Raw genomic sequence first — 15,965 nt, 5'->3', positions numbered from 1 at the left:
CTGCATTCGGTGGCTCTCCCCACGCTTGTCATTAAGGTTTCATGTCCTGGCAGCTTATGGCTTCTCGCTCATTCCCGACAGGGGGCTGGGCAGGCAGGTGAAGAACATAGCAGGTTAAAAGCCTGAATTTTTATTGTTCTTCTGTCTCAAACATGCCTTAGGTCAAACACAAGCTCTCATTTAGTTCTACAACAGCTCAGTGTTCCTTTTCCCAGTATTTCCAGATGTAGAAACTCAGAGACATTGAGTAACTTTTTGAGGATCACCCAGCAGGGTGATGAATGGACCAGGAATTGAGCTGGAATGTTCTGCAGTTCCAGAGACAAACATGCTACCCATGCGCTGGCTGCCTTGGGAGGTGAGTGATGAGGAGAAGCGGGGCCAGGTTCAAGGCCACACTGATGGCCTGTGAGACCCGGTCCGCCTCTCAGGACCACACTTCCTCCTCTGGTCTCACACTGGACTGCCATCTTGCCTCCAGCGCCCTGTTGGTCCTGACCCGTGTTGCCTCCAGAGCCAGTCAGGAGCTGGCTGAGAAGGGCGTCAGGAACAGGGGGTGCAGTGGTTAGGCTCACAGCTGTGGGTGAGAAGGGAGCACAGGGGGAGGTGGGCTGCGCTCCTGCTCCTTCTCCTGGAGGCGCTGTCCTCTCCTCCTGCTGTCTGGTCACCTCGGCCCACTGGCCCTTACCTGGGACAGCAGCGGAGGAAGGTGCGGCCTCCCCCTCTCGCTGATTTATGTTCGCTGTTGGAACAATGATGTTTAATCTGTACAGGGCTAATCAATTTTTCATGCTGCTTATGAATAGGCCAGCTGGGCCTGCTTCTTTATTCATGGCGCTTCAGGACAAGCCCAGTTCCCAGGCTGCTTCCTTTGGCAATTTATACCATGGGGTCCTGCTTCCAGAAGAGCCCCTCGGTGGCCTTGCCTGTGTGTCCTGGAAGAGTGTGTGTGTGTGTGTGTGTGTGTGTGTGTGTGTGAGAGAGAGTGTGTGTCTGCATCTCTAACCAGGGCCGATAGCCCAGCCCCAGGTGGAGAGCCGCGCGTGAGAACGTGTGTGATTTTGTATGTGTGCGTGCATGCAGAGGTTGGCTGCCATGGGCCTTGGGCACACTTGGGGGAGCACAGGGTGGAAGGTGAGAAGTTAAGTCCCAGAAGAGGGGAAGTGACTTCCTTAAGGTCACCTAGGTGCTTGGTGGGGAGTGGGGACCAGCCCTGCCCCCTGTACTATCCCTCAGGCCTCAGCACTCTTCTCCCAGCGGGCAAAGGGCCAGAGAGTCGCCGGAGGGGGGGACTGTGTGGGCTGCCCAGTTGGCGACCTCACCACCTTGCTGCCACAGTCCTGCCGTCACTGAGAGCCGGGGTCTAGGCACGTAACATGCTGCTGGTGGCCCGGTGGGAGGGCAGGACACAGGGCAGCTCTCCCTGGGTTGGGCTGCAGCATCCAGGTGATCCTGGTCCCCAGCAGGACTGGAGAGGGTGCGCCAGGGTCTTCTGGAGGAGGTGGATGTGAGCAGGACGTGAATGTGGTAAAGAGAGGAGCCGGGAGGCTTGGGAGGGCCTCCGAGGGGTGGCCTAGGAGATCACCTCGGGCCGTGTCCTCTCAGGAAGGTGTCTGAACCCAGGCAGGACTGTGTCTCCCAGGCCTTGGGTGGGGATAAGTGCTGGGCCTGTGTGGCTTGGGCCCCCTTGGGCAGGCCACAGGGTGTGGGACTCTGGCTGTTTTCCCTGCTGGGCTTCCTCTCTCCCGTGCTCACCCTGGGCTCTGCAGGTGCCTGTGGATTGTGTTGTGTGGCCTTGGGTTATGTGGGCAGCCAGGCAGCCAGGAGGGGACTCAGGATCTGCTTGTGGGGCATGAACAGTGAGTAGCCAGAAAAAATAAAGCTTTAATAACTCTTGCATAAATGTCACAGGAGAAATACAGAATGCTGGGGGGATGGGGTAGGGCAGCCTTTCTGAGGAAGCCGTGAGGAGTCTGGAGCCTGGTAGAGGGACGGGAGCGTGGGACAGAGAGAATGGAGAATGCATGGGTCTTGGGGTGGGAAAGGTCTGACCCGGGACAGGAAGGGGGTGCGGTGCAGGGCGGAAGCCGGGAGGGGAGCTGGGCACGCTAAGGAGGTCTGAAGTTGGCAGCCATGGACGAGCTCTGCAGAGAGGCGCAGTGCCATCTGCAGTGGCTGGCCGGGGAGGTGGGGGGACACGGGTAGAACCCATGCAAGACCAGTGGAGTGGCTTCCATTGTCATTCAGGCAAGAGGTGATGGTGGTTGGCCCAGGGCTGGGCTGGGACAGGAGTGGGTGGGGGGATTTTGGAGAGTGAACAGCGGGACTCAAGGAGGCATCCAGTGGAGGTGCCAAGGGACAGGGAGGTGCCATGATCAACACCCAGGGTTGTTGTGCATGCAGAGGTTGGCTGCCATGGGTCTTCAGTTAACTGAAGGGGACTAACTGAAGGGGACGGTGGGGATGTTGGCAGGTCATCCTGCTGGCAGTTGGGGAAGGGCTCTTCTGCAGTGCTGGGGCCTGCATAGTTGCCCCTGCCCAGAGCGGAAGGGGAAAGAGGGGTCAGAGAAGGCCAGCGGGTGTGTGCAGGACTGAGCACTGAGAGGCCAGGGCCTAATGTCCCCAGATTCCAGATGTTAGATTTAAAGAGACAGCAGCGTGTGGTGGAGTGAGGGCCTTGAGCTGTGTTTCCTGGTAGCCAGGTGTGTGGAAGGCCAGGCGGTCACTGCGACAGCTGCAGCTCCTGCCAGCCGGCTCCAGAGTCATCGTGTAACAAGTCTCTTTGGGCCCCGCAGCTCTCCCCTTGGGGGCCTGGGAAGGAGGACTGGTGATTCCATGCAAAGCTGCAGAGGAAGTGGACTCCTTGGAAAGGGAGGCCCGGGACATTCAGCCAGGCAGGTTTCAGCCCTTGGCCTGGGACTGGGAAGGAACAGTGTCCTCACAGCAGCCCGGGAGCAGAGGGAGCAGAAGACCTCTCGCCTCCTGGGAGGGGACGGACTGGTCCTTGGTGTTGTCACCTGCCGTGATAGACAAGGACCCTGTGAAGTACCCCACCCTGGTCCCACATTTGGGGGTTCATGTTTGGTCTGTGCCCAGACTGTTCTACCCTTGCCCTGGGAAATATGGCCAGAGACTAAAAGTGGACTTCTCCTTAGGGTGCGGGCTCAGGGTCAGGGGTCAGCAGACTGCCTGTAAAGGGCCCGTCTAAGATCCTTATTGCTGCTGTGACAAATGGCTACCGATTTAGTGGCTTCAATCAACACATATTTATTATGTTACCGTTCTGCAGGTTGGAAGTCTTCAAGATAAGGTGTCGGCCGGATGGCATCCCTCTGGGGTCCCCAGGGTAGAACCTTCCTGCCCGTTTCCAACTTCTAGAGGCCACCTGTTCCTTGGCTCCTGGCCCCTTCCTCCAATCCTGTCCCGCAGTGTAGCACCTTCAAATCTTCGCCCCGGCCTCTCGCCTCTGCGAAGATCTCTGATTCTAGCCCCCTGCCTCCCTCTTAGAAGGACCTGTGATTACATTGGCCCAGCTGGGGTGATCCAGGCTGCTTCCCCGTCTCAGCGTCCTTAACTTTCTCACACCTGCAAGGTCTCTTTTGCCATGTAAGGGAACGTTCAGAGGAATTGGGGATCCGGACGCAGAGTTCTTTGGGCCATTTTCTAACAGGGCCAGTTAGTAGATATTTCAGGTTTTGCAGATCACATAACGGCCTATCGCAACTGCTCCGTTCCACCTTGGTTCAAGAGCAGTGTGGACCGTGTGTCGGGGGCGGGAATGCTGTGTCCCAGGGATTGCTCGCTCTAGGTCCGACAGGGTGGCTCATCTGAGCTGGTGTTCTTAACCACTGCTCTGCTTTGCCGGGGTCACCAGTAGTGTGCGTTCTTGTCTTCCCAGTAGGTCTGTGGCATCTGGGTTTACTTTCCTTTAAAATCCCTGGGCACCGCTGTCACATGCAAAGTGAATCCAGGAGACTTCTTTGTGGGTGAAACGCGCTCAGGGCTTTGGTTCTGCGACTCTCTTACCTTGGGTCTGGGGCATGGAGCACATCATAAGCTCCTTTGCTGGGTGGCATTGGCCACTTCTGAAAGCCACAGAAACCTGTTCTGACAGCAGAGAGAGCTGCCATCGGCAAAGGATGCTGTGCTTCATTTCCTCTGTCCCTCTGGGTTTGGGCGGAGGGACATCTGAAGGCAGCTGGAAGGCCTCTGGGGTTTTATGGAGAGTGAACCTGCTGGGTTTTGGAATTCACAGCCCCCGCAGAAATGAGCAGGAGCCTTGGTGGCCACATGGTCCCCAGGGGGCAGGGCTGTAGAGGAGGACCCTTCCCAGGGAAGGCGGGGAGCCAGGTCTGGCTGCATCTGGATTGGAGCTGCTGGCCGTGGGGTTCCTGGCTCCCGCCTTCACTGTTCCTCGTCCCCCTGATTCGTGGCTCCCTCATTCTGTCCCCCTGCCTGGAAGGCTCCCTTCTTCAGCTGGTTCCGACTCCTCAGCTCTCGCCAGCTTCTCAGAGGAGCCCCCCCCCTGGGTTGGGTCCCTGAATGCCGGCTCCTCTGCAGGACCTAGAGGGACAGCTGTTAGGCTCGTCACCTGTGACTGCTTGATGAATTCCTGTCTATCCCCTTCACTTCAAGTCCCAGGAGTGGATCCAGAGGGTGGTGGCTGCGCCCAGTTTGGACTCCCTCCCGTGGAGTCCCCGGTGCCGAGCACAGGGCCCTGCATGTGTGTCACTCAGCAAATGCTTGTTGGGCCAGTCAGTGGATGTGGCTTAGGATGTGTTCTCTAGGAAAGGGGTGCAGTGACATCTCCTCCAGCCAACCTCAGGAGAGGGGTGAGAGTCCCGCAGAGTGCTGTGAGGCACGGCCTGGGGCTGGACACGTCCCTGAGGAGCAGAGGTGTCCGGAAGTTCCCAGCACCGCCCATCTCTGATTCAGGGAGCGGTGGGGTGTCCATACGTGGGTGGGCTTGTGCTGGGGGGTGGGGAGCTCAGCTTCCTGCTCCTGGTCTGGGTCCTGTGATGGGGTGAGAGCCATCAGCCTTCCTGGGCACTCTGGGCTCCAAGGAGGACTCGTTGCCTTGTACTCTGGTCATCAGGGGACGCCTGCCCAGCCTGGGCCCTGACTGAGGGGTCCCTGGCTTCGTGCTCCTCTCTCCAGGATCTCTGGTCTCTTTTACCCCAGAGATCTCTGTCACAGGCAGGGACATAAACACGTCACCCTGTGAGGCTGTAGGAGTTATTAAGATAGGGAACGTTGAAAGATGAGATTTATGACAGGCAACGGTGGATTATGAAGGATAATTTATCAAATGTCAGTGCCTGCAGCCTACAGTTTACAGAAGGTTTGCTTAAGCTGAGATCGGGGTGGACTGCCCCCTCCCCCACCACTAATGAATGACAGTTCTAATGGATGGCTTCCCATGCTGGCCAGCCACACTGGGTGTTTATCTGCTTTTTATTAATCATTACTATCATAACGTTTCCCTAGAATCCCTCCACCCACAGCTGTCATGGAGCCCCGTGCCAAGCAGGCCCTTTGGTGGCCTTGAAGGAACCGTAGCTGCTCCTGGGAGGGGTTTCAGCTACCCTGGGTCAGCGGGAAGGCCCAAGGTCCTCTCTCCATGTGGAGGACAGGGAGAATCTAACCTTAGCTCCATTCCCCTGTTAGAAATACCGAGCACCAAGTATCTGTCCGGTGTGCCAAATGCAATGCTGAGCACACCCAGAAGTCTCTGGCCAAGGTGGGGGGGATAGAGCAGATACCAATGGAGTTGAGGGGGCAGCGGTGGTCACTGTTCTTGAGGAGGAGCCATGAGCCTCTAGCAGGTATCCCGGAGGCTCCTCTGAGGAGGCAGCATAGAGCTGGGGTTTAAAGGATGGGTAGGGGGAGGGGAGCCTTCCAGGCAGAGGGGACAGAACCTGCAAAGGCCCTGCTGTGGGTGGGTTGGGAGAGAGTGCCCTGGTGGCTGAAAGGGGCCCTCTGGGTGGGGCAGAGGAAGGACATGGGCAGGAGAGGTAGGCAGGGCTAGACCCCATGGGTCACGTCGAGGATTTTGGCCCTGGTGAAGTAGTTCATGCAGACAGAAGTGACACCGTCAGCTTGTATTTGGAAAGCTCCTGGAGCTGCCTGGGGAGATGGCTGGGGGGACAGGAGTGCAGGTGGTGGGCCGGCTAGGAGGCCACTGTCGTCTCAGGGCAGATGGATGGTGTTTGCTCTCACTGACGGAGCAGGACTGAGGCTGGCATCGCCTGCTCCGCCGTCTTCGCTGGTGGCATCGGATGAGGCACCCACGGCTCTTGCTGCGGTTACTGGGGGTCAGGAATGAGTGCTCTTCTAGACCCCTGTACGTGTGGTTTATGAAGCAACCCTTGGAGGTTAATATTAAAATGACCATTTTATAGATGAGGAAACTGAGGTACCGAGGGCTTAGGTGACTTGCCTAGCGGGTGCCCCTTGGAGCCAGGCCTGAGCCTGAGCTGTCTGACTGGCGCTTGCCTCGGGTCTGCATGCTTCGCTGCCCACAGGCCTGGCAGCTGAGCGGCTGCTGTGCACGTCCAGGGAGCAGCTCACAGGCCCCCTGGGGTGTCTTGCTCCTGGCTTCTCTTCCAGTCAGCTGCTGGTCACCATCTCGTGGGTGGACAGAAGCTCGGTCTGACCTGTGATGCCCTTGGCAGAGCGCTGTGCCGGCTTCTTTCCAGGAACTGGGGAACATTCTCATAATTTCCGGGATGGGCTCAGGTTCTGCCACTGGCCTTTCACTTCTTCCCAGTTCAGCCGTTGCCGTAGCTGATGGTTCTGCAGAACTGACTGTGTGATCCCCAGCACCCCAGAAAGAACACACGCTCCGTGGAAGCCAGGGTCTCTGTGTCCTCAAGCTGTTATTATTTTTATTATAATAAATTGCTCTGAGTGGGAAGCCGAGGCGGGGGCATTCCCACCTTGAGGCAGGGCAGCTGTGAAGCGGAGAAGAGAGGGGCCTCCTGCCTCCTTCTCTGATTGCCAGTGTCTGTGTGGGCACCGTGGAGGCCCCCTCTTTGGACCTAGTGCATGTTATTTTTAGGGTTGGGTGAAGCAGCAGTGGGCAGGGGACCCTCTGTCCAGCAGGCCCTGCTAAAATGCCAGAGTGTTCTTCTGCGAGGCTGAGGTGTGTGCCCGGCTGAGGTCTCATGGCCAGAGGCTCAGTGTTGTTGGCTGGCATACCAAACGTGGTTTCTGCCGCACAGCAGGCCTGTGGCAGGTAGGTATTTGCTGACTGATTGGCTTAGGCTAAGGAATGGCAGATGGGTTTCATTTCATGAATTAACTCTGGTCCACTGGTAGTGGCTGCCTGGGGCACTTTGAGAGAGACTGTGAGGCATCACCTGCGTTCAGCAGGAGTGGATGCAGTGATGGATTATTAGTGGTGTCTGGCATGGGTGTGCCCGGGGTGTATGACTTTGCTATTGCTGTGTAACAAATTATCCCCAATACTTAGTGGCTTATAGTTTTGTGGGTCAGGAATCTGGGAGTGGTGCATTGATGGTTCTGGCTCAGTGTGTTAGGATTCTCCAGAGAGACAGAACCAATAGGATAGTTGCAGATACACAAGAGAGAAGTTTTTAGAGGAATTGGCTCCTGGGGTCACGGAGGATGAGAGCTCCCATGATGGGCATCTGCAGGCTGGTGACCCTGGGGTTTCCTGGAGCCGGTCTCAGCCTGTGTCTAAGACCTCAGAGTCGGGGAAGCTGGCTATGACCGAAGATTCGAGAACCGTGGGGCCTGCTGGGGTTGTCCTAGAGTCTCAAGGCTAGAGATCCTGGAGTTCTGACGTCCAGGGGCCAGGAGGGGAGTGTCCTGATTCCAGGAGGGAGGGAGAGGGGAGGGGAGAATCCTTTTCTATATCTGAGCCCCCAGTCAAGTGGATGGTGCCCTCCCGCAGACAGGACACCTCTTCCTCACAGCCCTCCACTGCAGGCCCAGCTCCTGTGGTCACACCCTCTCAGGTCCATCTGGGGGAAGGCTCTTCCCATTCTCTTAATCCAGTCAGGTTGACGCCTAACACTGACCACTGCACCCGTGGCCCAGGAGGCTGAGTCAAGGTGTTGGCCAGGGCCGGTCGTGCGGGGGCCTGTCTGGGGATGGAGGGTTGGTGGGAAGCCTTGGTGTTTCACCACACGGGGGACCTCTCCGCAGGCCACTTGAGTGTCCCCATGACATGGCAACTTGTTTCTTCCAGAGTGGAAAACAGAGCGGGTGGGGAGGAGGACACAGTGGTGCCTTTTATAAACTGGTCTTGAGATCGTATGCTGTTCCTTCCACCATGTGCTGGTTGTTATGGGTGGGCCGTTAAATCCAGTTCAATCCAGTTCTCAAAGGGAGGAGTATTTATAAACTTGCCATCCAATTATCAAGAACATAAGCAACAATAAATATTGGCGAGGATGTGGGGGAAAATGTCCACTCATATACATTGCTGGTGGGACTGCAAATTGGTGCAGCCACTCTGGAAAGCAGTATGGAGATGCCTCAGAAAACTTGGAAGGGAAACACCATTTGACCCAGTTACCCCACTGCTCAGTTTTTACCCAAAGAACTTAAAATCAGCATATTACGCTGATGCAGCCACATCAATGTTTATAGTAGCTCAACTCACAATAGCTAAACTATGGAACCAACCTAGATGCCCTTCGAGAGATGAATGGATAGAGAAAATGTGGTATATATACACAATGGAATATTACTCGGCCCATAAAGGAGAATGAAATGATGTCACTTGCTGGCAAATGGATGGAATGGGAGAATATTATGCTAAACGAAATAAGCCAATTCCCCAAAACCAAAGGCTGAATATAAGCAAAGGCTGAATCTGATATGCATATGCTAATTCACAAGAAGTGGGGGTGCTAGGGAAGAATAGAGGTACTTTGGATTAGACAGGGGAGTGAAGGGAGGGGAGAAGGTATGGAGGTAGGAAGGGTAATAATGTCCAATTCATTCTACCATCCTATGTGCATATATGATTACACGACCTGTGTAACTCTGCGTCCTGTACAACCAGAAAGATGAGAAATTACACCCCATTTATGTGTGATGTGTCAAAATGCATTCTACTTTCATGTATAATAAATTAGAACAAATTAAAAAAAAAAACGTAAAAACTTGCCATCATATTTCACAACCACCAGGGGGAGTGGGAGTGCCTATGCCCCCTGTTCCCTGTCACTGTCTGGTGTCATCTTAGGAATGACCTTGAAGGGGTGGGCTCCAGACCAGCTGTGTTTAAGGGTGGGACCAGGGACAGCAATCTCAGCAACAGGGCCATGAGCTGGGTGCATGATTATGGGATGGAGGGTTCCTGAGGTGGGTAATTGGTGCCCGGGGGAGGGAGGGGATGACAGGTGGTGGTGGGTTTGCTGTCCAAGGCAGGCATGGGCATTTCGCAGGGTGCTCTCTCTGGCTGGAGCCATTCTGAGGGCCTCAGATTGGGGACGAGGATGTGGCACGGGGAGAGCAGTGGGCGGGGTTTGCTGGGCCACTCCATTAGCGCAGGAGGAGGCTTGTCTTTCCCCAGTGTGCTCCCAAGGAAGGAATGGCACCCAGCCAGACCTGGGGTGGGCCAGCTCCGGACTTTGAGAGCTGAGTGCTGTTTGCCGCTGATGCCATGGTAACCTGCCCCGAGCTGGTCTGCCTCAGGTGCCCTGGGCAGTCTCCCCAGCTCTTAGGTGGGAACTGCCTGGCCTTGGAACCAGGCCAGCACTTGTCTGCCTGGAGGCAGGTCTGCCTTCTCTAGAACTGTGCAGTTCAGGGTTTGGGAGATGCATTATCAATAGGACCATGACATTTCTGAAGCCAGAATAGGTCTGATGTGATGAGAATGGGGACAGCAGGATGGGATATTTGAAACTGGGTCTTCTCGGAAAGTGCAGGGGACCCTCCCTGAGTGTCTGATGAGCTGGTGGCCATGAGGGGGTCCAAGGCTGAGACACTGCAAGCACAAGTCCCCAAGCAGTCATAGTGTGACTTCAAGGAATCCCGTCCCCTTGTCACCTTCTTTTTGGGTCTCATGAGTACCCTGGCCTGTGCTTCGCTGCTCAGTGTGGCAGTTTGGAGACATTGCCTATAGCCTGGCTTTGTGGAAATTGACATGGCTGATTTTGCAGAGAATCTCTCACTTGGCCGTATGACTTGGGAATAATGTCACTTGTTCTTTAGATTCAGGGACCCCGGCGGACGGCCGAATACTGAAGAACTAAAGGACCATGGTCTGCCACGATCCCAGGGGAGAACACATTTCTTCTTGCCCCTTCGATGTTTTTCTCCTAAAAAGACATCCCCCTTACACACACACACACACACACCAAATCCTAAACCCCCCAACTCTACAAATCTAGAGAAACTTTTTTTTTTCCTGATATTTTTTTTCTTTTCCAGACAAGAGCATTGATATATTTGAATCCTGGGCCGACAGTAATTAAAAAGCACATAACTAGTCATTTTAAAACGCAGTTGTTTTCCTTAATTGATTTTTGCCTCCAGACCCAGAGAGAGCAAAAGGAACGGGGATTGGGGGGCCGGCAGAAAGCCTTAGGAAGGGAGTCAAGTTTCTGTGAGTGACTGGAGGCAGCCGAGGGCCCTGCTTGAATCTAATTGCTGCAAATGCCGTTCCGTTGTGCCTGCTAATAGTTTTCTGGTGAAAGGGCTGAGGACGAGGCAAATCCTGATTGGAGGGGGGTGGCATTTGTTTCAGCTGCAGGGTGGTGGAGGGGGGTGTAATTCTGCTTTTGGGATAGGGTCTATTTTTCCTTAGTCTCTATCAGCATAAAGTACTTCCACTGAACACTTGGAATCAAGGTTCCATTTAGAGATACTTTATTCATATTTAATTACAGGCTGCAGCACCGATCTTTAATTACCTTTTTTATAAGCCAGCTAAGAACATCCACTAGCAATCAATTATTGTGTGTGTGCTTGCGTGAGCACAGGGGGGTGTGGGCCTGGGACTTGCATCCGGCCAGAAAGGACAGGGATGGCTGTGAGGGTCACCGGGAGGATGAGGGGTGGGCGATCCTCCTGAGGTTTCCTGTGCCCAGAGTGGGGTGCATCCTGTTTCCCACAGCCTCTCTTCACTTCCACGGGTAAAATGGGGAAGCTGGGCAAGTCCCGACAGCTTTACAGTGCTGAATCGGCAGCGGGGCTTGCACCGTATTTTGGGGTCCCCTTGATGAGGAAATTGTGGAAGGCCCCTCCCTTTCTGTCCCTGGGGGACACCGCAGACCTGGTTTGTCTCCACCTGGAGATTAGGATCTGCTTGCCTCAGCCCTTTCCTTCTTTTGCTTCCCTGTGGGGTGCTCTTGGCAGCTGCTGTAGTCACACAGCCCCAGGGATGCCATGTCACTCTTTGGTGGCAGTGACTCTGCAAGGTCCCTGCAATGACACCAGATTGAAGACTGGTTGTCCTTCTCAGACAGTAGACAGGTGTTTCTTGACCAGGCCAAAGCTTGGGGTGGCCATCCCAGGTCTCTTTTCTGCAGGAAGATCGGGCCGTTCTAGCTGCCTTGGTAGGGGAGTGGGGTGGTGGGAGAGGGTGAGGGTCAGAGGTCACATTCTGCCTCCGAAATCCTCTCCTTGGTGTTCCTCCAGAGGGGACCAGAGGTACTGGTGTTGCTCTCGTTGTGTAAGGTCTGGCAGCATCGCTGATAAAAAGGCGTCCTACCTTCCCTCTATTCCTGGGTCCCTGTCCCAGTAAGAGGTGGGGAACGGATGGAGCTGGTACTTGTTGAATCCTTTGGGGAGCCAGCCCTCCCCTCCCCCGCCGCCCCCATGCCCTTCTCTCTATTTATCCTGGCTGGGGTCTAAGAACACAATGCTTTAGCCAGATTCCTTTCAGTTATGTGTGACACAAAACTCAAACTGACTTAGCAAAATTTCAAAAATTATCAGGTAGGTACTCAGGCATGGTGCGATCAAGGGGCTCCAACGCTGTAGCCAAGGTTTATTCCTTTACCTCTTGTCTTTACTTCCTTTATTGTTGCTGCTGTGTGATCCTTATCATGCCAGGTTTATAATTTTCTGTTCAAATTCAACAGAAAGAATTTCTTCTCTCATAGTTAAAATAAAATGCAGAAAAACTGAGTCTCGTTGGACCAGTTGGGTCACATGTCCATCTCTGAACCAATCAGGGTGGCCAGGGGCACTCAGGGTTCTGATTACCAGGCCCAGGGTTTTACCCTCACAGGGATCCACCTGGGTAGTCCCCACATATGATGTGTGCTTTCACTATTTTGGAAATAGTGAAAAATTACCCATTTGTGGTGTTTGGATTAGTAGGAGCAGGGAGGTCTACAGGAGGCCAGTCCTCCAGTGGAGGGAAGAGTGAATTAGTCATCTCAGAGCATCTGCTTGACCTTGACGAGTTGCAGCCCGGTTCTAGGTGCAAGGAATCAGCAGTGAACAGGAGAGACAGAGCTGCAGTGAACAGGAGAGACAGAGCTGCAGTGAACAGGAGAGACAGAGCTGCAGTGAACAGGAGAGACAGAGCTGCAGTGAACAGGAGAGACAAAGCTCCCAGCGCACTTGGAGCTGAGGTCCTCTTGTCTTTTGGGGGGAGATGGTCCTGGTGTTCTCCCGTCCTGAGCCAGGGGCAGGAGCACACCCAGGGGCCTGGGTGGGTACGTGGGAGATTCTTGCCCTTGAGGAGTCTGGAACTTGTAAGGGAGGAGAAAGAAGAGCGTGTTGTTGGGGTTGCAGGGAGAACTAGGCTCTGGGAGGGGGAGAAACAAAGATCCCCCGAGGAAGAAGGGGGACGGGGAAGCCAATCCCACACCTTCTCCCAAGTCACCTGGGCCTTTGGCCTCTGTGGAGCGGCTGTAAATGGGATGAAGTCCATTGGGAGCTGAAGGGATGGGGACGGGGCAGGCGGGAGGGTTGGCAGAGGGTGATGTAGCCCAGCAAACCAAATGGGCGGTGGCTGTGGGTCACGTGACTTCTGAAGACCCGGGAGAGGTGAGGGGCAGCACTGAGGACAGGACAGAGTGACTTCTGCAGAAGTGGGGACAAAGGGAAGAAGGGGTCGGGGGCAGAGGCCTCAGTGCATAGGAGCCCGGGAGGTGGGGGCGGGAGAGAGGCGTGTGAACACTTCCAGGTACATACCCATGCATATGTGCAAATACCTGGCCACCTGGGAATCTGTGGGCTCTGCAGAGGCTTAAAGAAATGGAGAGGGTTCGGATTTCAACCTTAGCAGGCTTGAAAAGGTGTTTGGGGCCTCCTTTCCACATCTGGACCATGTAGTTGTGACCACTCCAGCCAGAAAGAAACTCCCCTCCAGGAAAATTGGTGTGGCATTATTTAAGAGAGAAGGGAGGAGGGAGGAGGGAGAAGATGGAAAGAGTAAGGAGCGTGTTTTCCACTTCAGAGAGAGAAACAGGCACAGGGAGGACAGGGGCTCTGCCCACAGCTTTCTTTGAGTGGGGCTGCTTGTGACTCTGGCTGGCATTGCTGGGATCGCTGCCAGGGTGGCTGGGCCTGGAGTGGCCTCAGGAACCCATGCCGAGGCAGCTGCTCAGGCAGGAACGAGAGGTGGCTGCAGGTTTGCGGCCTCCCACCTGGGGCTCTCGAGCTCTCCTGGTGGGTGGAGTGGGGACTTCTTTTATCCAACCCTGTCTGGGGCTGCTGTGGGCCCCAGAGCCCCAGAGGCACCAGGGTGGATGATGAACATTCCAGGCAGCCCTACTGGGTCTTTGAGGGAGGTGGCTGGGGCCGGGGCACCTGTGTGAGGATGGGCCCTGCAGAGGTGTCTTCTGCCCACTCCCTCCATGTGCCTGGTGTGATGCTTCACCGTAGCACAGGGCACGGCCAAGACCTGATAACACAGAAAGTCGACTGTGGGACCTCAGGCAGCTCTGTTCCTGTCTTATAGAATTGTGCACCATCCTCTCAACTACCCTGTCCTCTCTCCACTCCTGCCAGATCCAAGATTTGTTCCTGAGCTTCGATGACACCCCACTGGGAGCAGCATCCCTGGCCCAGGTCCACAAGGCAGTGCTGCGTGATGGGCGGACAGTGGCTGTGAAGGTCCAGCATCCGAAGGTCCAGGCTCAGAGCTCGAAGGACATTCTTCTGATGGAGGTGGGTGCCCCTCTTCTTCCTTTGTCCTTTGTCCAAGTAGCCTTGGTGGCACTAGCTCAGGGTATGTGACCCTTTGACTAGCAGAGGGGGAGAGGAGAGCTGAGACCACAGTGGTGTCATGATAACTCGTGACCCTGCCCAGTGTCTGGGATGGTCAGTTCTTGATTTGCCTCTGGGAATCCTCAGAACATACTGGGAAGCTACTTTGGCCAGGGGATGCAGTGGGAATGAGATGAGCCTCAGGTGATTTCCTTGGAGGTAGTAAAAGTTACACCAGATTTTTAAAATTAGAAGGGAGCATGCAGTCCTCCTAGGAATATAAAAATGATGTGCCAGCCACGTGGAAATATTTATGCAGATGGCATGTTTGCTTATCTCACATTGGTTTTGAATGAACAAAGCTACCAGCCTGAAAATGGCTCTGGGAAAAGCCCTAGAGGCCCTGGTATGCTTCTGGATTTTTCTAGCTCTGTGCTTGCACCAATCCAGAGAGGAGGGTGAGCCGCCATGGTTGGAGTCGCAGCACCACCACAGGGAGCCAGCAGTCTATTCAACCTGCCAGCAGGTCCCTCCTCTGCCTTTTCTCTGTTCCTTTGTTCCCACTCCTTACTCTGGACTCTTCTTCTTTGAACTCACTTTACACTGAACACATACAGGAAGGCTCTTCTTGCATCACGTCCTAAGAGGTGCTGGGAACATGAGAGTGAGTGAGCTCTGTCTTCATCTTTGGCAGGGCTCCCTGTTTATGCAGGAGACAGGTGTGTAAACAAACATCCCCAGTATGGGGCCTGAGTGCTGTCAAAGGGGTGTTTGCAGGGTGTCTGGGTGGATGGAGATGTCGAGAGGCTTCACTAAGGAAATGACCTCAGCAGGGCAGGGGAAGGACAGCCCAGCATGTGTGAAGGCACTGTGCTTGGAGAACTTCAGCTAGTTCAGATGGCGTGAGCAGGAGTGGTTGGAGATGAGGCTGGGAAGGTAGGCGTGACGGATGGCAGCCTGTGTTCCAGGCTGAGAGCACTCTACCTGGTCAATGCTCACCATGTATTTGTGGGACTGAGCAGTTCTGATTTTCTCCTGTAGTCTGTGGGGAACCTTTTAAGAATTTTAATCAGGGGACTGTCATGATCAGATATGCATTAAAAATAAAAATCCATTGGCATTCTGGGGACTGTATTGAGAGGCAGAAAGATTATAGCCAGGAGACTAATTGAGGGGCTGCTGCATTGGTCTGAGAGAGAGAATGATGTGAAACAAGGCAGTGTTGTGGGGGCGGGAGGGAGATGAGCTCAGGTGGTGAAATCATCCAGACCTTGTGACCAGCTTTACCTGGGGAGGGAGCAAGGACTGGTGTGGATGGGAAGAAGGAGACGGAAATATCTCTCAGCTTTCTAGCTTAAGTGGTTAAGTTTGGATGCCTTTAACCATGTGTCTCAGCCAGGGTCTGGTCCAGGAAAAAGAAATTTCTCTAGGTGTTTCAAACAGAAAAGTGAGGGGTGGGATTGCTGAGACCCCCAAATAGGATGGTGAGGCACTCACAAAGAGCAGGACGTCATTGCTACCCTCAAGGTTGAGGGGCAAAGAGAAGAGGTGGTTTTCTGGAGGCCAGGAGCTGGGGAAACCTGGTAGGATCCAGGACTGGAGTGTTATCCCCAGCCAGGTCTAGGGCCTGGGAGTTGGAGCCACAGTATCCCACCAGTGTTGTCCTTTAAGCTCGTTGGCAAGGGCACCCAGGAAGATGGTTTCTTAGGAGAGTCAGGAGGTATCAGTGGATCTCAGCGAAGTGAAAGGGGCAGCCGAGGGGGCGAGATGCTGCTGTGGGTGACTTGGGATGGGGCTGCTCCGCTTGCTCTGGAGTTCAG

The 15,965-nt window shown here is 54.7% G+C and overlaps 1 protein-coding gene across 2 annotated transcripts in view; it reads left to right on the top strand.

Moving 5' to 3' along the window:
• The window catches only part of Adck1 (aarF domain containing kinase 1), a 113,505-nt gene that overhangs the window by 59,807 nt on the left and 37,733 nt on the right, over window positions 1-15,965 (top strand). For both annotated transcript variants that reach the window (XM_076848065.2, XM_076848066.2), the window contains exon 5: window positions 13,948-14,106. In XM_076848065.2, coding sequence (XP_076704180.2) covers window positions 13,948-14,106 — 159 coding nt within the window. The remainder of the gene's footprint in view (window positions 1-13,947; window positions 14,107-15,965) is intronic.

The sequence above is a fragment of the Callospermophilus lateralis genome, chromosome 3 (assembly GCF_048772815.1).
Source record: "Callospermophilus lateralis isolate mCalLat2 chromosome 3, mCalLat2.hap1, whole genome shotgun sequence".
Lineage (NCBI taxonomy): Eukaryota > Metazoa > Chordata > Mammalia > Rodentia > Sciuridae > Callospermophilus > Callospermophilus lateralis.
Note: the sequence above shows the minus strand (reverse complement) of the source record. Positions and strands in the feature narration are given on the sequence as shown.